This window comes from Heterostelium album (assembly GCF_000004825.1).
Source record: "Heterostelium album PN500 unplaced genomic scaffold PPL_contig8, whole genome shotgun sequence".
NCBI lineage: Eukaryota > Evosea > Eumycetozoa > Acytosteliales > Acytosteliaceae > Heterostelium > Heterostelium album.
The window spans coordinates 705,490-725,891 of NW_008805085.1; the positions used below are offsets into that span (position 1 = coordinate 705,490).

The window sequence follows — 20,402 nt, forward strand, 5'->3', positions numbered from 1 at the left end:
TGTTTGAAAATGTTACTACTACACAATTTTTTTATTATTATTTTTTATTTGTTTAAAATGATATAATTGCTGAGCCACAATAATTTCTATTGTGATCATCTGATGTATAAAATCTTTCCCACTTGTTTTCTAAAATGGAATACCGGTGGTTTCTATAATTTGAGCCACCCAGAAGATAGATAAAGCTTTGGTTCTCTGATACTTTTTGGTAGACCATCGATAGGCATGCCATACTATCTGAACCAATTGATTTGAGTGTGTCCAATTTCTTAGATTCCACATTGAATTTAACAAATTTTCTTGATTGATAAAGGTAAATATTTCCATTGCCATCAGTACACGCTGATGAAGATAATGCTTGTAGATCTATATTGTTTAGTTTATATTCAAGTAGCGATTGGTCCGCTGGATTGAATATGTGGAGCAAGCTATCCTCTTGTGACATCGAATATAACAACCCTTTATAGAAAAATGAAATGATTTGAACTTTAGAGCTTTCACTCAATCTATGAGGAGTTTTCTCAAACTTGAATGTTTTGATGTTGAATCTATCGGTTCTTGAGAGAGCATGGCCGTTTACCAGATAGATATGGTCCATTCCGTCATAGCAAGCTGATATCCATATTCCTCCTTCCACATCAGTGATATCACCAATCTTATCAAGAGTTTTTGATTGTATTGAGAATCGACAAAATTTGGCTCCATTGTTGAGTCCTCCGAAAATAAAGATGTGCTGTCCAACACTAACCACAGAGTTGTGAGTAGAAGTGAAATTATAACCTAAATCTATCTCGGTTATGGTGTTTTCACCTATTAGCGTAGCACCTTGCCCACGATGAGTGGCGAAAATATAGGTTTCTTTTTTGTTATTTGTTGTTGTTGTTGTTGTTGTTGAATTAACTGTTGTGTCTGTTGTTGTCATTGTAGTTGATGTAGTTGTTGTTGTTGCTGTTGTCTTATTATCTGTTATTGGAACAACTGTTATAGTTTGTTGGATTGCCTCCATCAGTTTGTTTAAACCTGATGGATCTATAGATACTCTGTAGTTCTCTAATGGTTTAAAATCTCCGGAGATTGTTCTTAATTTATAAAACTTGTAAACTAAATCCAAAATAAGAGCATCCGAATTATTCTTGTATTGTTCTAGCAATTCCGCTATATTAATACCGTGTGTGGTGACATGATTGTTATTTATATTGAAAAGACTGTTTGTGTTTGACTGAATAAAAGGAATAAGTGTTGAATGAGCTGCTATCGATGATATGATAGTTGGATTTGTTGTTGTTGAATGTTCGTCGTTGGCAGATGATATCGTACGATTGTCGCTGCTACTGTGATTGGCGTTTTGATTGTGAATTGATTTGTTTATATTGGCAATACTGACTAAATGTTTTAAATCGGCGAGTTTACTATCTAGTTGATTTTCAATGGTATCCATCGTCTCTGAGATTGGCTTTTTTAATCGGTGCTCCTCGATCGTTAGTTTTTCGTGTGCTTGGGTAAAGTGTTGAACTATTTCATTCTGTGATGCTGCTAATGATTGGTGTTTGGCTGCCAACTCTTTAATCGATACCCACAAGGCAGAGAACTGGTCACTGATATGTTGACTTCCTGGTTGTTCAAAACTTTCATCTTCACCACTCTCACTCTGGCCTTCATTGCAACGAACTTTATTATTAACTATTTGATCAAAAGTGAATTTGATAACATCAATATTGTCACAGTACTGAATATGATCAAACTCTCTGTTGTGTGTGGTTATACAACTTGAACACAATAACACATAGCACTTGAAGCATATGAATTCAGGTACTTTTGTACTATGTAAACACTTTTTTATAAAAGACATATTTAAGTATTTTGAGATGTTATATATGTGCAAATGAGGAAAAAGTAAAATCAGAATGATTGCACTCCCATTCCTTTTTGTTGTTGTGGGTTAAAACTCAATTGTTTGATTTTGGGTTAAGAATATTTGTGATTTTTAAAAAAACTTAAAAATATAATATTTGTTTTGATAGATATTAATTAGTATTCAATGAAAATGATAATCAAACATAAACTTTCCAGTGATTTAAATAGAAAGTTTAGATTAAATTCATATGATTTTTTTTAATTTTTTTGTTTTAGTTTATTTATCCTTAAGTCATTATAGCCAATGTCAATTTAGAAAGTCTTTGGTTTTGAGGCCTTGAAGGTTGACTTGAATTGTGGTAACTTTCTTGGTACACGGTGAGTGAGTGGGAATCTGATGGCAGAGTCGTGGAATTGCTTGGTGTTGGCACGACGGGCTTGGGCAGCCTTGATTTCCTTGATCTCAATGATGTGAATAGTCTTCTCACGAGCAGAGTGACGGGAGGCCATTTCGTCGTACATTTGAGCAACAGCACCAACACGGGTGGTGTCACGGTACTCCTTGTAGATGTTATGGGTACCACTACGGGAGTTGTATCTGATGAAAATACCAAAGTTCTTGACTTGCAATGGCTTCTCTTCGAAGATCTATGTTTTGTTGATTGATTGATGTCTATTAATTTCGCATTCTCTTTACTAAACCTAACCTGTTTTTCAATAGATAACTTACCTCAGTGACGTTGAGGATCTCACCGGTGGCCTTCTTCATCTTTTGGATCTTTGATAAGAAATACCAGAATCTGCTCTTGGCATGGACTGAGGTCTTAGCGAAGAGTCTCATTCTGAAAAGCTTTGGGTGAGCTTCTCTTTCAGTTGGAACGTGACGACCAACAACCTGGAATTCGTGGAAAGGCTAAAGTATAGATAGAAAGCGGAAAGTGAGAGAGAGAGAGAGTAGGTGGAGGGAGTAGGTGTAGGTACTATGTATCAGTCATAATATTCTATTGATATCTTCTATAATCGTAGTTATCTATTTCTATCATACCATTGTGACTTAGGACGTGGATGAGTCTGATGAGGAACCTCTCTTACACTTGAATCAACTCTCGTTTCAGCAGTCAGTCCACCACTGACCAGCGACCCACCAATCCTCCACCACCAACCCACACAATTTCAAAAAATAAAAAAAAATTAATTTAATTTGAAAATTTAAAAATTTCAAAACGAGACGAACTTCCTCAAAATCTCATAGCTCAAATAATAATCGTTTGTTTTATTTTTTAATAAATCTAAAGATAAATATAATATAATATGATTGATATTCTAATAATTTTATTTACCACTATATTTATCACTTTGTTGTAATTCATATAAAGTTTTAAAGTGACTCTTTGATTCATCATCCAATGTCTTAAACAATTGTTCTTGTCTATATATAGAAAAAAAAAAAAATATAAAAAAATAATTGTTTTTTTAAAATTAATATATCTAATCTTATTTATGCAAAAATATATGAATACATACATTGTTTTTTCTATATTTGAGAATACAGCAATTAAACCAGGTTGTAGAGATTTTCTTATTTCAGTTGTTAAATAATATTGTACTGGTTTGTATTTGATGTTGTTGGTTGTAGTTGTTTGTTGGTTCAACTTTGATTGTGGTGGTTGGTATGTAAGAATTCTAATGTAATCCAAAATGATATGGTGAAGATAACTCTTTACTTCTTTATGTTTACTAAACTCTTCAAGTAGACGTGATAGAGCTCTTGCACATCTTTCATCTAATTTGAAATCATCATTTGCCAAACCAAATAACAAACCTAAAATCATTAAAAGTAATTAGTTGCATATTGACAAACTATTGTAGTTGTTGTAGTTGTTGTAGCTAATAACTTACATCTTAAACAACTGATGAATGGTGATAATAGTTTTATAAAGTTCTTTGATCTTGTTTTTTGAACAAAGAACAATAATCTACATAGATTATTATATGATTCACTGTCCAATGGCAATCCTTTGGTGTTGTAGTTGTTTTCGCTATTGTATGTAGTTGTAGTTGTAGTTGTAGTTGTAGTTGTAGTTGTTTGTTGTTGAAGTGAAATGATTTCCATTGGCAACATATCGAATGTGTCTTCCGATGTTTGGTAGCCGGTAAGTGCTCTTGGCTGTGAGTAGACGAATGCTCCTTCGAATACCATCACCGATGTCAATATGTTGAGTAGTGATTCTTGTTTGAGCGAATGGTCTCCAATGTAGTCGATCAACTTGGAGAGTAGTACAATGGTTGAGTTCAGTACCGATTTGTTTTCCTTGACTTGCTGTGAGTCGGTAGAGCCAAGTGCAATAGTAGATGAATGTACAACATTCTTTACACATGCATTGATAAGATTGCTTGTGGAAATAGGGGTGATTGTAATTCCCAAGTTTAGCAGCTGATTGATGATTGCAATGAGTTGGCCACGATGCAAGTTGACTCTGTCACTCTCTAGGATGCTGGCCAATAGCGGTATGAATTGGTCGGATTGATTGTGTTGACCAAAGTGTACCACTGACGACATGGTACGTTGTCCAAGACGAGACTGAGCTGGATAGCAACTGGCAAGGTGAATCATCATGGCAATCAAACGGGCAGTGTCATCGTGTGACATAAACTTGTTGAGCAGGAGATTGGTGGAGACACGTACATGCAACTCAAAGAGCGATACCAGTGAAGATTGTAAAGAGATGGTCACTACTCTTTCTAGACTATCTTTACTTTGTTTCTGAACGAATGGATATACTGCCTTGAGTAGTCGGTTCAACAGGTCAGCGGTATCTTTAGAAATGTCTTGACGTTCTACACGGTGAACAGAGTTGGTTTGGTTCGAGGTCGCGATGGATGTGTACCACAGGTAGTAGGTAATGGTATCCAATCGATCGGAGCATTGTTCATCGAATTGATGAACTAAAGTATCGATAAGCTTGACAATGGAGTTGACTACTTTTTTATCGTGTAGTTTATCCAGGGAAGTAGTGGCACTCTGTCTGTTTCCATTCTCAATGCTCTCAACGACAGGCTTTAGCAGTACACCTACAGACTCTACACCAAGCTTTTGATAGATCGAATCGAATATAGTAGAGAAGTGTTCTGGATGATTCTCCCATAGATCCTTTGCAATCAACCATTTGATTTCATTGTCATATTGCTTAAGGATGTTCTTTGAATCTAGATTGATAATACTGTTGTTGTTGTTGTTGTTCTTTGTTGATGGCATCAAGAATAGGTAATCTATCCAAAGATCTAATGGTGCCATATTGGCAATGGAGTGATCTCTTTGCAGACAATATATCAATAGCTTCTTATTGGATAGATGACTATTGTATATTGTTGTTGCTATTTGCTTGTTGGTGATATCTGTGTACTCTAGTTTGCTAATGAACATCTCAACGATGATGGAGATCATGGCGATACAGGCAATATTGTTTTGTTCGATATAACTTGAATTCAACGCTGGCACAAGCGATAGCAGATACGACAAATCATTCCATTGTGAAACCGATGATGCTGAATATGATATTGGTGTAACAAATGACAATGTAGATACAATTTGTTGGACAGCTTTGGAGAATGGCTTGTTTTTGTTGTTGGTATCGCTATTTTCAATGTAGTCATGAAGATGTTTGAATGCAGAGCTAATTGAAAGTGTCTTTGACTTGGAATGTGGGTATAGGATGTCCAAGGTGTTATTGATCTCCTGTGCCAATGTAGAGGGTAGTTGTTGACGAAGTGGTATGAGTTCGTAGAACTGTGAGTTGGTAAGCACCAAAGAGAAACAAGTATCACGATACGCAGGTGATATAATTCTGGCTAGTATTTGCTGTATCTGTAGCTTAGAGGTATAGCCACTCCAAATACAAATGTTCTCAAGGATGAAGTTCCATTGATTATCTAGCTGCTTGTTGGTGAACATTGTCTTCAGCATTAGCTCGACCAAGTAGCATAGTTCCTGGTTTACGTCAGTAGGCGAGCACTTGGCAAGTGAAGAAACAACCAGAGATTTGCTATTGGAGATTGCAGGAATTGGATTACTACATGACGAAAGCAAGGAATTCAACTGTTGAATTCTATAGACTATCATTTTTATAGTTGTTTGTTGTAATGATTGGATTGATGTTGCTGTTGTTGTTGTTTGGTCAGCTGGGGTTATAATCTGTTCACAAAGATAATCCATCAACTTTGAGACTTCAAGTTGCTCTTCGTACAGCTGATAGTAATGGAAATGTTGACGATGATAGTTGTACTCATTGATTCCCTGTTCCTCTGTTGCAATGGTCAAACGATGGATATAGGAGTGTAGTTGTGCGTAGCTAGAGTAAACCAAGAGCAATGACGATAGAATACGGTGATCGACTTCGACATGTTCGTTTTTAACTGATTTCTTCTTGTTGTCTTGTTGTTGTTGTTGTTTCTTTAGTTTGGAAATGATATTCAACACAGGATCTACTAAAAGTGTATAGGAGTTCTCCAGTAGTTGGCCGAGTTTCTGAGTGGCAAACGTTGTCATCTGTATGTTATCTAGGAACTTTGACCAAACACTAGTGAAGCAAACCAATCTATCTACAAGTATAGGATCACGCATATCTAAATCCTCACTCAATTGGAATGTAAAGTAATCTCTCCATACATCAATAAACTGATTCCAAATGAGTGGTACTTGACCAAATGGTAAACCATTGAAATGATTTGATAAACTATTATAACAATAAAAAGTATAAGTAATCTTTAGTCGAGACATAATTAAACTAAACAAAACAAAACCAATATTAAAAAACTTACCTTGATTGTATTGTATTGCTTAATAATCTATTGATTTGAATTGATCTTGTTTTACCAGAGATCAAATTATTGATTAACTTTTCCAAAAGGTTATCACTTTGACGAATAGATAGATACGTATCGAGTATTGTTGATAAAAGTTCATCGGAATGATTCTATTTTTAATAAACAATAGTAGTAGTAGTGGTAGACAGATGTTCATATATTAGTATTAGTATTATTAATATTTATAATAATAATAATAACGATGATGACAATTGAATTGTTAACTTACAGATTTTAATGGTGATACTAATATTTGATGTAAGATTGTTTCTAATTTATCATCAACGATGACATGACTGATCTTGACGAATGACGATAGTAACTTGTAGATTCCTTGCTCCACAGTTTCACTCTTGTTGTTCTGTACTACTTTCACAGCGGTATCGAGCTGACTCTGTAGGAATTTGACTTGTTGCTCGTTGTCTTGGTAGAAGATATTGAGTGATGCCAATGTTGATAGTAGATTAGCCAATGCTTCGAAATAAGGTAATGGATGGCCAGCTATTAGGTTCTGTTTGAATTGATTATGCTTATCATTGAGGAACAAAAGGTATAATCTACGGAAGTAAGCAAATTCAATGATTCTCTCTGATTTAAAACCTTGACTATTACTATTACTATTGTTATTACTTTTACCACTACTAGTACTAGTAATCATATCATTGGTAATATGCTTCTTTCCAAAACTATTGAATTGAATAGTGAATAGTTGAAGTAACAAAGGTAAACTATCTAGTATGACATGTGATAGTGGAATATCTTTATATGTCTGAACGATGGTTGCTAGTTGTTCATTGGAGATTAGTTGTTCGATTTGCTCTAAAATAATCTGTGATTGGAATTGACTCTTTTCTTTTGCAGCTGGTTGCTTCTGATCTTGTTTGTTGTTGTTCTCTTTTAATATCCAACCATTTAAAAGTACTGCTGGATATGACTTCCAGTGAGAATCTGGATGGTAGAGTGACCATTGCAATAATGAACAGATCGTTGTAATAGAGTTATCGGTAACTGTTGATTTACATCTGGATTGCTCTTGTTGTTCTTGTTGTTGTTGTTTAAGTGAGTGTCGGTATGACAATAGATATGGCAATAGATTGACAACCAACGATTGAAGTTGTTTAGAGTTATTTCCAAGTTTAATTTGATCGAAACAAATATTCAAATAGTTGATTAATTGTTAATAATATAATTTCTAAATGTTGTTGTTGTTGTTGTTGTTGTTCTAGTTCTAGCTGTTGCTGTTCACCCGATAACGTCTTTATCAAGCTTGGATGTATTGCTTCGAAAAATAGAGAGATCTCACGGTAGATGTCAACAGGCAAGAACAATCCTATCGATAGATTCAACACTTCTCTTACTACTGTAGTGATTTCAAAAGGTGGAGGTGAAGAGTTGGATAATTGATATTTCTTAATCTTATTATTATTATTATTATTATTATCGGTTGAAGTTGTGCTAATTGATAGGATTGAATTTAATACTATTTCTAACATTGAAATTAGATAATCACTTGATAGTTGTATATTTATATTGTTGTCGATTCGTTCGAGCAGTCTTTTCAGGAGCTGCCAATATCGCATGTCGTAGCAAAGTGGAACTATATTGGGTGTGGGACGTCTACGCCAGTTTCCATAGGAACTTGAAATCTTTTCGAATGTCCAATTCAAAAGATATCCAATCTTCTCTGTGAATCCTGTTATCTTATTGTCAAATAGATACTCTGCAACTATGATTCTTAAATCAAAGTTTTTACCTATAAATAATAATAATAATAATAATAATAATAATAATAATAATAATAATAATAATAATAATAATAATAATAATAATAATAATAATAATGATACTTTATTAATAAACTAAAACTACAATATATATATATTTAATTGTAATATTACCATTTAAAGTAGCAATAAGTTCACCAAGAGTTAAAGATTGAATTGGACTGATACCATCCCATCCACTAACATTATCATTTAAAACAAACATTGAATTGTTGTCATTCTTTTTGTTTTTTATTTGGTTGTGATTGCTGTTGTTGTTGTTGTGGTGGTATCGATGACTGTTTATTATTATCATTATTATTATCATTATTTTCAAGAGTTGTTGTCTTTCTCTTGTTTTCTGTTTTTTTTTGAGGAGTTTCCTCTTTCTTTTTATCTTTTTTCGATTCTACTTTTGATTCTTCATTCTTTCTATCATTTGTTTTTGATGATGATGTCTTTTTTGAAGAATCAACTTTTGATTTTGACATCATTTAACAAACTAAATAGAGAAATTTGAAGCTAAAGTTAACAGATATAATTCGATCAAAATATCATTCGTCTTTTAATTGACTTTCGTTTTTGTTGAATTTAATTTAATTTTTTTTTAACTTTTTTTTTACAACCATTTTTTTTCTATCAAATGTTATTTTTAAAATATATATAATTGACCAACCAATAATAAAGAGATGTTGTTTACAGGTGATGATATTAATTATTATAGTAAGTTGCACATGTGCTCAAAGTAACATCATAGGCACCTTTGTTAGAGAGATGTTCAACAGCTGAATTCAGATCATAAGCTTATCTTTCAGATTAAATAACAAGTACACTGGTGTAATGAAATAGATTTGGTTTGTTCAATATCTATTCACATTTAAATCAGGTGATAGAATGAAAAACAAATGGAGTTTGGTGGTGGTTGTATTATTTTTGTTACTACTCTGTTTTACAATAGAATTAAACAAAAAAAAAAAAATTAACAAAGGAATAAATAAACAGTAATCATTTTTTAGAATATTCTTTGAGTTGTCATAACATTTAGTTAAAAATCATGTCTTGCCCATCATCATCAGTATTGATCTTAAATATCTTAAAACTACTTAAAATGGGTTTTTGGTATTGGAATAGGAGTCGAATATATATTTTTATATATGTTTACAAAAAATTAATCAAATCAAGTTATAATAAAACAACTTTACTTTTGATTACTATAAAATATTTTACTGCTTTTAGTAAAAACGTACAAGAGATCAATGTTTAATAAAGTGAATAACAATGGGAGTTGTTGGGTGGTACTCCGAGAAATAAAATAAAAATAGATAAGATCTATCAACAGCAACAGTGTCATCTCACATGTGTTTTAAATCTACAGTAACATTTATTTGTTTTTTTTTGATTATATTCCATTTAAAGTAAGTTGTTGTAATAAACATCTTTAAATAAATTTAACTATTTATATCCAATAAAATTTATTTTAAATATTCTACTTTTAAACATTATCATTCATTCTTAATGAGCAAAAATGACAAAATAAATTCAACCAAACTTAATCAAATCAATATTTATATGATTATCATTACTGAAAATCTGTAAATAAAATTAACATTGAATAAGTAAAAGTGTTTATATGTCGATAAATAATTTTAAAATAGACACCCACGTATCATTCACCCTAATCGATGTTGAATATTATAAATTATTTATTTTTAAACTGTTTAGTTTCCAAGTGGTTATATATTTTTAAAAAGGAAATAAAGATACTGTCTTTCCCCCTTACTAAACATTAAAATAAAACTCTACTGTTTTGTAAATTAATACCACCATATAATATATCATGAATTTGGAACTTGAAAAATGATTTGATTGACCTACATGAAACTTAATAAATAATGTTTTTTTTTTGTTTCTTTGGATTTCTTCTGATGTTGTTTGTTTCCTTTTAAAAAAAAAAGACATAGATTTTCTTAAAAGAAAGTCAAAAATTTGATATGAAAAAAAAAGATATATATCTTTTAATCTATATTTATATCTCTTAAATATTAATTTGATAAATACATATAACACATTAAATCATTAAACTTTATTTGATAATCAAAAAAATAATAGTGAAATCAACCACATCTGTATTTGCTTTTTGTTTTGATTGGATAGCGTGCCACTGTAATTTTTGTTGATATCAATAAATTTTATCGATTATGTTTCAAAACACACCCACACTTTTTAAATTTATCACCATTTTGATTATTAATGATCACACATAACCACCTAAATTTATAAATATCTCATCTACCCTTTATTGCTTTAATTTATCAACTAGTTATTTACATTATTACCACCACCCATAACAACGATAACAACCAAGTGATATATGTTTGAGATAAAGAGAAAAATCAAAATAGATGAAATTTTCACCTTTATTCTTCTTTTCATGTTTTATAAATGTTGTTGATTATCAACAAGTTTTACAACAAAATCAAAAAAATGTTATCGATTCTGTTTCTGATGCAAACAAAACAATTCAAAACAGCAAACAAATAAACAAACAAACAAACAAAGAATATTAAATAGATAGCATTCGTTACATCATCATTCTCACCATCAGCCATGTGATTAAAATTGGATCAATCCATATTGTATCCGCTGGGAAATGAATAATCAGGAATTTAAAGTCTGTAACAATTAACTATTATTACTGTTTCAACAACATGCAATCAATAACAACATTTCTGCTACTTCCTCTACTTTCCTTTGCTTCCCACTCCCTTTGTTTTGCTTACCATTCCACTCTCCCTCTTCATTTACCAGAAACTAATGAATCAATTAAACCAATTTCATCATTATATAAATTATTGCCATCAGCAACAACATCTTTAACAACAACAACAACTATATCTTCATCATCAACAACAACCACTGCTGTAGCAACAGAATATGCTGCAGCACCACTCACCTACTTGTTGACATGACCAACAGTAAATACTTACAATACCAGTTATAGAATGAAAAGCCGGTGGATATAAGATTAAATGGTTAAGTGGGTTTTTATGTGTTTAATTTAAACATGGCAAATATACGATCACATTGTTTATGGGTGTATCTTTTGCTCTTTCTTTCAAATCCTATACTTAAAAAATATTAATATTGATTGGTTACATCATCATCAATAATCATTTAATAATATCCATTAAAAATATAAAATTTACAACATCTATATTTAAAAAAATCAACAACATTCTTTAATATTAAAAACTCAAGTTGATAGTTGTTAATGATTTCTTCTTTAATGGCAATAATTATTAAAACAATTTTTTTTTATTGTATAAATTAATTCTATATATTTCAAAATACTTTACACTTAAATTAACTATCAGACCAACAACCACAATCAACACCAAACTACATCGAATTTATATTTATTTATTCTTTGTATTAGAATCAAATTTACAAATAGTTTTTATAAATATATTCTTTTATTAAAATGATAGAAACTGGAAGTTTTCTGGATAGCATCGTAATTAGAGAATATCAAACAAAGGATAAGCATTGGTTATCGAAAATATGTAGATTGCCTGCCAATTGTGATATTTTTTCATTGAAAGCCTATTCTTTTTGTGAAGGTAAAATTGATTTAATAGTAAATATGAAATACAATAAGAATTAATATTGATTTATCTATAGATTACTCAATTAGAAGAAGTATGACACAAAATGGATTTATTTGGGTTGCAGAAGATCAATCGAACCAGACAGTAGTCGGTGGTATCTGTGTATCTGAGAAACTTTTGAAAATCAATGGAAAAGAAAGAATATTTTTCTATCCTTTCGATGCATGTGTCGATCCAAAGTACAGAGCTTGCAAAGTATTAAAGAGACTATCCGATAGAGCCACCGATGTATATATGCAACACAGTGAAATGGGTCCTATCATTTACACCTCTACCGCTTGTACCAATGGTGCAATGGGTACTTTTTATAAAGATTCAGTCATGCAAACTATGGCTCAACAAGTACAACATGCCTGGCATGTAAAAAATCCAGTAACAAACATTAACTATCCAAACGACAAGAGAATTAGAATATGGAAAGAGCGAAACCCTGATATTGTCAAAGCAAAATTCTCGATTGCTTTTCAAAACTATGAAATGGTACCAGTAGATTTTGATGATTTAATTTTAAATAGATTTTGGAAATATTCATATTTTGCTCAATACAAGGGTAAATAGAGAGTTTAAAATATTTTTAACCACAATCAATGATTATCTAACTAAGAATATTTTTATAGTAAACGATACACTTTATGAAGCATCAATTAGTATTTGGGATCAAAATAAAGTTTGTAAATTGATAAACTTGGCACAACCCAACTCTAAAAGACAACAAAAAAACGATGAATCATTTAGCCGACTTAGTGGAAATTTCTTCCAACTATTTGGTTGTTATTCAACCGAAAAAGATAATGATTATTTATTCACCGAACTTTTGAAATATGTTCACAATGATTGTTTTGAGGTAAGTTAAAACAAATTAATTTATTTATTTTATTTCTAAAATATTAATTAAAATTTAATTTATAATAATAGATGGGTATTGAATATTTATTTGCTGGATTTGCCAAAACTGACCCAGCAGAGAAATATTTCCCATTATTACCGGGATTGAAGAGTCTAAAATTTCAACTTATGTTTTGCATTGGTTCTGAAGAAGAGAAGAAACTTTTGGAAATTAAAAATCGTCCGTTCTTCCAAGATCCAAGAGACTATGGAATTCTCTTGTTGTATCAAGATGAACCAATCGCAATAGGAAACAATCCAAACGATACACAATCATTGATTGCCAAACTTTAAATAGTTTTTTTTTATTATTTCCTCCCATTTCACATATAATATAAACTATAGTTATTTATTTAATTTTTTTTTCCAAATCAAAATAAAGACAATTTGTCTGTCGACTTTAAATAATTTTATAAAACAAACAAAAAGCTATGTACACAATTTCTTTTTCTTTAAAGTTGAGTTGGTAGAGGTTGTTCTTGTTTTACAGATTTACAAGAAGTGTAACGTGTTACCAACTCGTCGATCAACTTGAATTGTGAATCCCATTTGGTGTTGTAGAGGAATGGACGGTGGTCATAACGATTGTCATCGGGTGAATATGCCTCAGCATGATAGGATGGTGTGATTGTTGTCATTTTGTGTCTATTGATGGCATAATAATAAAAGAATCGCTTCACCTTTTCAGCCACAATCTCTGGTTTCAAATGATTCCAATCGGCTACCAAACGCTCAAACATTGTGACTGGTCCACAACGATTGATCTTTCTAAGTCTTCCAAACTCATTGAGCTCCTCGTAGGTCATACCCATATCGACCTCATCGGATTGCACATAGTTTTCAGTGGTTGGTTCCAACTCGGCGGTTGGTGTGGCCGTGAGGACATCGAGTAGAGCTGGCAGATTCTTATGTTCGGCTGCCCATTTCAAGAAGCGTTTCAAATCAACTTTGGAGATGCCACCAATTGGGTTAATGTCGGCACTCGAACAGTCATACTTGGTCATGTAGCCACGCAGACTTTCATCGACATTCGCACTGCCCAGAACAAGCAGTGAACCTTCTCTTCCAGCTTCCCAGAGCAGCAGTGTTGCCAAATGATAGGACATCACCATTCTCGCTCTGGCCTGTACGTTTTGCAATGCCAAATTCTCACGATTGCTTCCTCCCTGTACTTTGAACTTTGGAATCTTGTTGGTTATTGTTGAGAATGCCTGTCCGAACGAGTCTGTAATCTGGTCAATCTCGACAACTTTGTGAATAGCACCGACCTGTGAAGCAATCAGAGCAGCACGATCACGTGTCTCTTTGGAACTGTTTTTCGTTGCCAGATAGGCGGTGAAGAATATTCTGCTTGCCAACTCTTTGGCGTCGGTTGGGATGTAGTTTTTATCGTTGGTGATTCTCTGAACATCGCGAATAACCTGCTCCGACTTTTTGCTCACATCCATCACTACCAGCTGACACATTATAGCAACGATTGCTGCTGTTGCAGCGCTGTCAGCGCCACCCGACAATGGGAGATAGTAACCGTTCAAACCGGAACGTCTGAGGTAGTCCCACAACCAACAAGCTGGACCATATCCAATCTCTTCAACTGGCGAAATATAGTGTATCGGGGTGACGCGGTCGAGACGCGGTGGACATTCATTCGGTGCATTCGACATACGAATGAGACAACGCACACGAGGGAACTCCTCGGTGAGTGTTGCCTGTGAGCAACGACTCATGAAACTGGCACGGAAAGAACGCACGTCGTCGAGGTCGAGTGTGGCAATGATGACTTCGACGTCGTTCAACGAGAACTGACTGCCCTGTGCAACGCAATCACCGTTGATCATCACCATGCAACAGCCGTCGTAGTAAAGACGTCCACCATCACATCCCTGCTGATTGGCATACAAGTAGATTCCACCGGATTTCGAGGTGGCCGACTTTATCAGGTCGACACGTGTACACAGCTTTCTCAACTGATGATGTGAACCCGAGCCGTTTGTGATGATTTCAACGCCGTCCAGTCCCATCTCGATATGCGGTGAGTTTGGAAGGAACAGTTCCTCGCAGGTCTCCGAAGCGATCGCAGTGTCGAGCGTCGAGATGATCGCGTCACCAATCGGACAACTCTCTTGTCCCGTTATATCACTGATAGACTTTGGCAAGTAGTATGTCTCTAGAGTACGTGGTTTCAGCCACGGAGTGAACCAACGATTCTCACGATAGTTGCCATCCATTGCCAGTGCCTTTTTCGGTGTGATCAACACAATCTGTTTGTTATAGAGTATCACTCTACAATTGTATCTAACGCCCTTATGTAAGACAGGCATTCCAACATCCACAATAATATCATTAGTCAAATCGCTATCCAACAGAGTGGCAACCGACATCCAACTATGAATATGTGTATCTTGTTCATAGAAATGATCTTCACAACCATAACCAGAAATTTCAAGCTCTGGTCCTAATCTATATTTTGCTCTGTTTTAAAATTATATTTAAATTATATTAATAAAATATTACACCTTTTTTATTGTTGTTGTTAATATACCCATTATTTTTAGCAATCTTGATCGATTCAATAATTCTTTCTAGATTACCTTTAAAATCTAATGCCCATTGATTTAGATTACAAGTTGCGAGTGTAACTGCTTTTACCATATTTATAATAAACTATTAATTATTACAAATACAAATAAATATATATCTAATTATTATTTATCTATTAGTTTTTGTCTTAAAAAAATATATATAAAAATTAAAAAAAATTGAAATTAATTAAAAATTTCTGATAAAAATTTGGTGTTCAACATTTTTAAAAAAAAAATCCCAAAAATGGAAAAGCTTCAAAATTTACTCTCTTCGTGGAAAATTTGATCAAGATTTTTTGATCCCTCACCTTTTATTTTAAATTCAAATTTTGTTGCTGTTATTAAATCATTTTTGTTATTAGCTTTTTTTTATTTAAAACATCATTATTATATATATTTCTTCAATTATAAACTTTACCCGATATTTATTTTAAAATTTTTCTATTTATATAATTAGAGAATGATATTTGTATTAATTAAATCACCAAACAATGTTTTCAGTGTTCAAGTGGAGGAGAACGATACCATTTTGACATTGAGAAAGAAGGTTGCAGAGAGAACAGAGAATCTCTATCAACTCTTCCAATTCGAGTTGAATTTCAATGGAAAGACTCTCTCTGACTCTAGCACTGTAAGTGCTGAGGGTATTCTCATGGAAACTCTTGTCGACATGGTTGTCATCAGAGAACTCAAATACACTGTCGAATACAAATCGGCATCACATGAAATTACCATTGCCAACAATCAAGGTTTGAAAGTTGCTCATCTCATCAAGTAAGTTGGTTTTTGTTGTTGGATTTTAAACTTTTTCCACCGATTAGTAATTTAACTTTTTTTTTTTTTTTTTTATTCAGTCATATTAAGGAGGTTTTGAAATTATCAAATGATTTGGGATTGACATTGAATAAGAAAAGGACAGAGCATTGTTTTACCAAACAATTTGTTGCAAGATGTCTTGGCAAATCATGATGTTTTGGAGTTGAATGAAGTCACCACTCCAACTGTTGCTGGCGCTGCAGCTATGACTGATGGCGAGCGTGATTTGTTGTCCAATTTCGTTGATACTGCTGTGTCGTCGGACGTCGAGATTGTATTTGTTTTCGATACCACTGGTTCGATGTCATCGATTATCGCCAACGTCAAATCTCAGGTTGAAGCAACCATCACCAGACTCACCAAAGACATTCCAAATATCAAGATCGGTATTATGGGTTTGGGTGACTTCTGCGACGGACAAAACGTGTTGAAAACACTCGATTTGACTGATGACAAAACCAAGTTGATCAACTTTATCAAAAAGGTGCCGATGACCGGTGGTGGTGACGCCCCAGAAGCCTACGAATTCGCACTGTACATGGCCAACTCACTGTCGTGGAGCGCACACACCTCCAAAGCTTTGGTTATGATTGGAGACGAAGGTCCCCATCCACCTTCGACCACCGACCTCAAAATCAACTGGATCCAACAAGCCGATGACCTCGCTGCCAAGGGTGTCAAGATCTACGGTATCCGTGCCAAGTGTAGTCAACCGGCTTTCTACAATGAAATCGCCGAAAGAACCGGAGGTATTGCAATCGATTTCGATCGTTTCAATTTGATCACCGAAATGTTTATGGCGATCTGCTATCGTGAGACCTCTGCCAGAAAGTTCCAGGCATTCCAAAACGAGGTATTTAGCAATACCAACGGTATTCCAGTTGAGATGACTCGTATTTTCGATGATCTCAACAAAGAGAATTTCGCTCGTGAAGATAGCCATGAAATTCCAGCTGCTGCCACCACCACTACCACCACTACAACAACTGCGGATGCCACCACTCCAGCCGCCAGCGACGCCTCTCCAAAGAAAGTATATGGACAACCTTTAACTCCATTGAAATCGACTGCTTCATGGTTCAATATCAGCGCTGACAATGGTCTTCCCAGCTACTACTTCAATTCAACAACTGGATACTTTACCACCTATAAATCAGGTACCACCGGAGTACCAACTCCAATCTCCGCTGCTCCAAAGACTATCACTCCATTGGCTGTAACCTTTGCCAAGCCAGCTGCTCCCGCTCCAAAGAAAGCCGCTGCCAAACCAGCTCCAAAGAAGGAAAACAAGAAGAAGTTGGAGAAGGTCAAGGTTCAAATGGAGACCAGACTCAGAAAGAAGGCAAGAGAATCGCTGGACTTTATTGCCGGCTCCAAGCAGAGACAAGAGAGTTTGTTCAATCTTTTGGGTAAGGACTACACTGGTCCAACCGAACAAGAATTGGAAATGATCTTCCGTGTCTTTGATACAAACAATGACGGTAGAATTACCGCCGCTGAACTCGGTGCCGTCTTGCAATCGATGGGTAAGCGTGCCGTCACCAAGAGAATCGACAAGATTCTCTCGGAAATCGATGAGAATCACACTGGTTACGTTGAGATGGAAGACTTTGTTACCTACATGCAAGCCAAAGCCTACAAGAAAGCAACTCAAATGGGATTGATCGAAGAGGAATCCGATGAAGATGAAGAGGAGGAAGAGGAAGAAGAAGAGGGTGGAGATACCGATGAAGAGATGGATGAGAAGCCAGTTCGTAAGGCAAAGAGCACCACCGCCAAGAGAAAGAGAACCACCACAACCACCACTCCAAAGAAGAAGACAACCGCCGAGAAGAAGTCACCAGCTTCCAAGGAGAAGAAAGCACCAGCTGCCACCACTACAGCTACTCCAGCTGCTCCAACCGCTCCAGCTGCTCTCAAGAAACAGCCATCCTACTTTGGTGCACTCAAGAGAGGTGCCAGCTTGTGTCACTACTACACTGACAATGCCGGAAAACACAACGCACTCTTGGTGTCCAATCCAGTCGGACCACAATTCGATCTTGGTCTAGACGATGCTTTCCTCGATTTCAATGTTTTGGTTCAGTTGCCAGCTGGTGATACCAAGTTGGAGAGCGTCTTGAATCAATTTGTCAAGACAAAGGGATTCAATATGACCTATGTCCACGACGACGAAAGTGTCGTCAAGCAATTAACTGGCACCACCGGTAAAGACATTGATATCTTGGTCGTTATTTCCAGTGACAATGCCTCTACCACTGCTGCCCCATCCGCTGCCTACAACAAGGCCGTCGTCGACTTTAACCACTCTGGTAAGGGACTTTTCATCCTCTCTGACAAGTCTGCTTTCGCACAAGCCAACTCTATTGTTACCACTCTCTACGGAGAAGGATTCCAAGTAAGAGATATCGCAACTGCCGAATCAGCACCAGCTACCGAATCCGAGAAGGTCGTATTGGAATACTCTGACGGAAAGAATACCGTCGCCAAACAATTCAAAGGACATTTGATCACCACCGGTCTGGTCAAATTGGATCAAGGTGAATCGCCATCGCAACTCTCTGGCTGTCCAACTCAATTGGATCCACTGGCAATCTCCTCACAAAACACCGCCACCATTCTCCACTCGAACGACACCAACCCTGATAACTATGGTCGTGTCGTAGTCGATACCTCCTACAAGAAGATCGACGCCAACAACACCGTTGGTCACGACGATATCGAGCGTTACCTCTGCAATGTCTTGGTGTGGTTGTTGGGTATCGATCACCGTTTCAGACACAACTTGCCAGTCAAGGGTGGATTGCGTATGCGTGAGGTTGTCACCTGGCAATACCTCCACGGTTCATGGCTTAACTACGATCAAGAAGCCAGTAGCATCTGTGAAGAGGCTTACCAAGATTGGAAGAAGAATCCAGGTGTCGACGTTCGTTCCGTCAAATCTGGACTCTGGTCATACCAAGTCAACTTTAAGGATCTCCTCCAAACCAATGTACTTCATTCCGCTCACACTCAACGTCCAGTTCGTCGTTTCGTCCAACAAATTGTAAACAACAACTAAATAAAACAAAAAAACAAATGAAACAATAAAAAAAAAACAATATAAATCAAAAAAAAAAAAAAGTTAAAATGTCCTCATCATCATATTAATTATTTGTTTATTCTTTTTGAAAAAATCAGTTGTTCTGGATCCAAATATTGATCAAAATAATCTAATCAGATAACTATAAATGTTAATGATAAAGATATATAAATAATTGATAAAAACGAAACAACAGACAAATTAATATAATTGTTAATTGCAACCTCCACAATATTATATAAATGCGGAAGTCATAAATTTATTCATATTTTTTTTTTTGTTGGTTGTTTAACCTGGTTTTTTAGTGTTGTTTGTTTATTGTTTGCCAACCTGGTTCGTTTTTTTATAAATCGAAAAAAAAATAGTTCAAAAGAAATTCATTTCACTTTTTCTCGACCCAGGGTCATCATGTAATAACAAAAACTAGTGAGAGAGGGGGTTGTTTTTATCATTGATTTTTTGCTTTTGATATTTTTCAATATTTTTTTGTCAATTCTTTTATGCACTCATTTTGACCATTAGTGTTTAGTTTTTGTTTTTTTTTTTCTATTTCCTACATTATTTTATTTATAAATATAATAATAATTTTGTTGTTGAAACTTATTAAATATTTATTTATAACAATATAATTTATATTTATTTGTTTATTTAGTTTAGTTTTTTTGTAAGATTATTATTATTATTATTTTTGGTATGTATTATTTCAATATTTGACCCTCTATTTTCTTTTCTTCAACACTGGGTGGCAGATATTATCAATTTTTTTTTATCAAAACAACTTCTTTTTCAATTTTTTTTAAAATTAGTTTTTTTCCAAAATTCTTTTTTTTTTTTTTTGTTAGGCTTGGTCACTATTTTTCTGTTTTTCATTACGATCATACCATTTATT

General features: G+C 34.4%; 7 protein-coding genes across 7 annotated transcripts; 3 read left to right on the top strand and 4 right to left on the bottom strand.

The window, feature by feature from the left end:
• Positions 1-52: 52 nt before the first annotated feature.
• On the bottom strand, positions 53-1,849 carry PPL_03933 (kelch repeat-containing protein; the record flags this gene model as incomplete). Its single annotated transcript, XM_020574846.1, has 1 exon — positions 53-1,849. The coding sequence occupies one exon, from the start codon at positions 1,847-1,849 to the stop codon at positions 53-55; it is 1,797 nt and encodes a 598-aa protein (XP_020435260.1).
• A 317-nt stretch (positions 1,850-2,166) lies between these two features.
• On the bottom strand, positions 2,167-2,902 carry rpl18a (eL20 family ribosomal protein; the record flags this gene model as incomplete). The annotated part of the gene is made up of 3 exons (XM_020574847.1): positions 2,167-2,502; positions 2,585-2,767; positions 2,900-2,902. The coding sequence occupies 3 exons, from the start codon at positions 2,900-2,902 to the stop codon at positions 2,167-2,169; spliced, it is 522 nt and encodes a 173-aa protein (XP_020435261.1).
• Positions 2,903-3,186: 284 nt separating this feature from the next.
• PPL_03935 (uncharacterized protein) lies at positions 3,187-8,971 on the bottom strand (the record flags this gene model as incomplete). Its single annotated transcript, XM_020574848.1, has 8 exons — positions 3,187-3,283; positions 3,379-3,676; positions 3,754-6,638; positions 6,673-6,827; positions 6,947-7,651; positions 8,076-8,470; positions 8,616-8,680; positions 8,751-8,971. The coding sequence occupies 8 exons, from the start codon at positions 8,969-8,971 to the stop codon at positions 3,187-3,189; spliced, it is 4,821 nt and encodes a 1,606-aa protein (XP_020435262.1).
• A 2,217-nt stretch (positions 8,972-11,188) lies between these two features.
• PPL_03936 (uncharacterized protein) lies at positions 11,189-11,449 on the top strand (the record flags this gene model as incomplete). The annotated part of the gene is made up of 1 exon (XM_020574849.1): positions 11,189-11,449. The coding sequence occupies one exon, from the start codon at positions 11,189-11,191 to the stop codon at positions 11,447-11,449; it is 261 nt and encodes an 86-aa protein (XP_020435263.1).
• A 512-nt stretch (positions 11,450-11,961) lies between these two features.
• PPL_03937 (uncharacterized protein) lies at positions 11,962-13,327 on the top strand (the record flags this gene model as incomplete). The annotated part of the gene is made up of 4 exons (XM_020574850.1): positions 11,962-12,043; positions 12,162-12,698; positions 12,766-12,992; positions 13,064-13,327. 4 exons carry the CDS (start codon positions 11,962-11,964, stop codon positions 13,325-13,327), a joined length of 1,110 nt encoding a protein of 369 aa, XP_020435264.1.
• A 158-nt stretch (positions 13,328-13,485) lies between these two features.
• On the bottom strand, positions 13,486-15,685 carry nadsyn1 (glutamine-dependent NAD+ synthetase; the record flags this gene model as incomplete). Its single annotated transcript, XM_020574851.1, has 2 exons — positions 13,486-15,505; positions 15,576-15,685. 2 exons carry the CDS (start codon positions 15,683-15,685, stop codon positions 13,486-13,488), a joined length of 2,130 nt encoding a protein of 709 aa, XP_020435265.1.
• A 390-nt stretch (positions 15,686-16,075) lies between these two features.
• Positions 16,076-19,492, top strand: PPL_03939 (uncharacterized protein; the record flags this gene model as incomplete). The annotated part of the gene is made up of 3 exons (XM_020574852.1): positions 16,076-16,389; positions 16,470-16,540; positions 16,566-19,492. The coding sequence occupies 3 exons, from the start codon at positions 16,076-16,078 to the stop codon at positions 19,490-19,492; spliced, it is 3,312 nt and encodes a 1,103-aa protein (XP_020435266.1).
• Between the last annotated feature and the right edge of the window lie 910 nt (positions 19,493-20,402).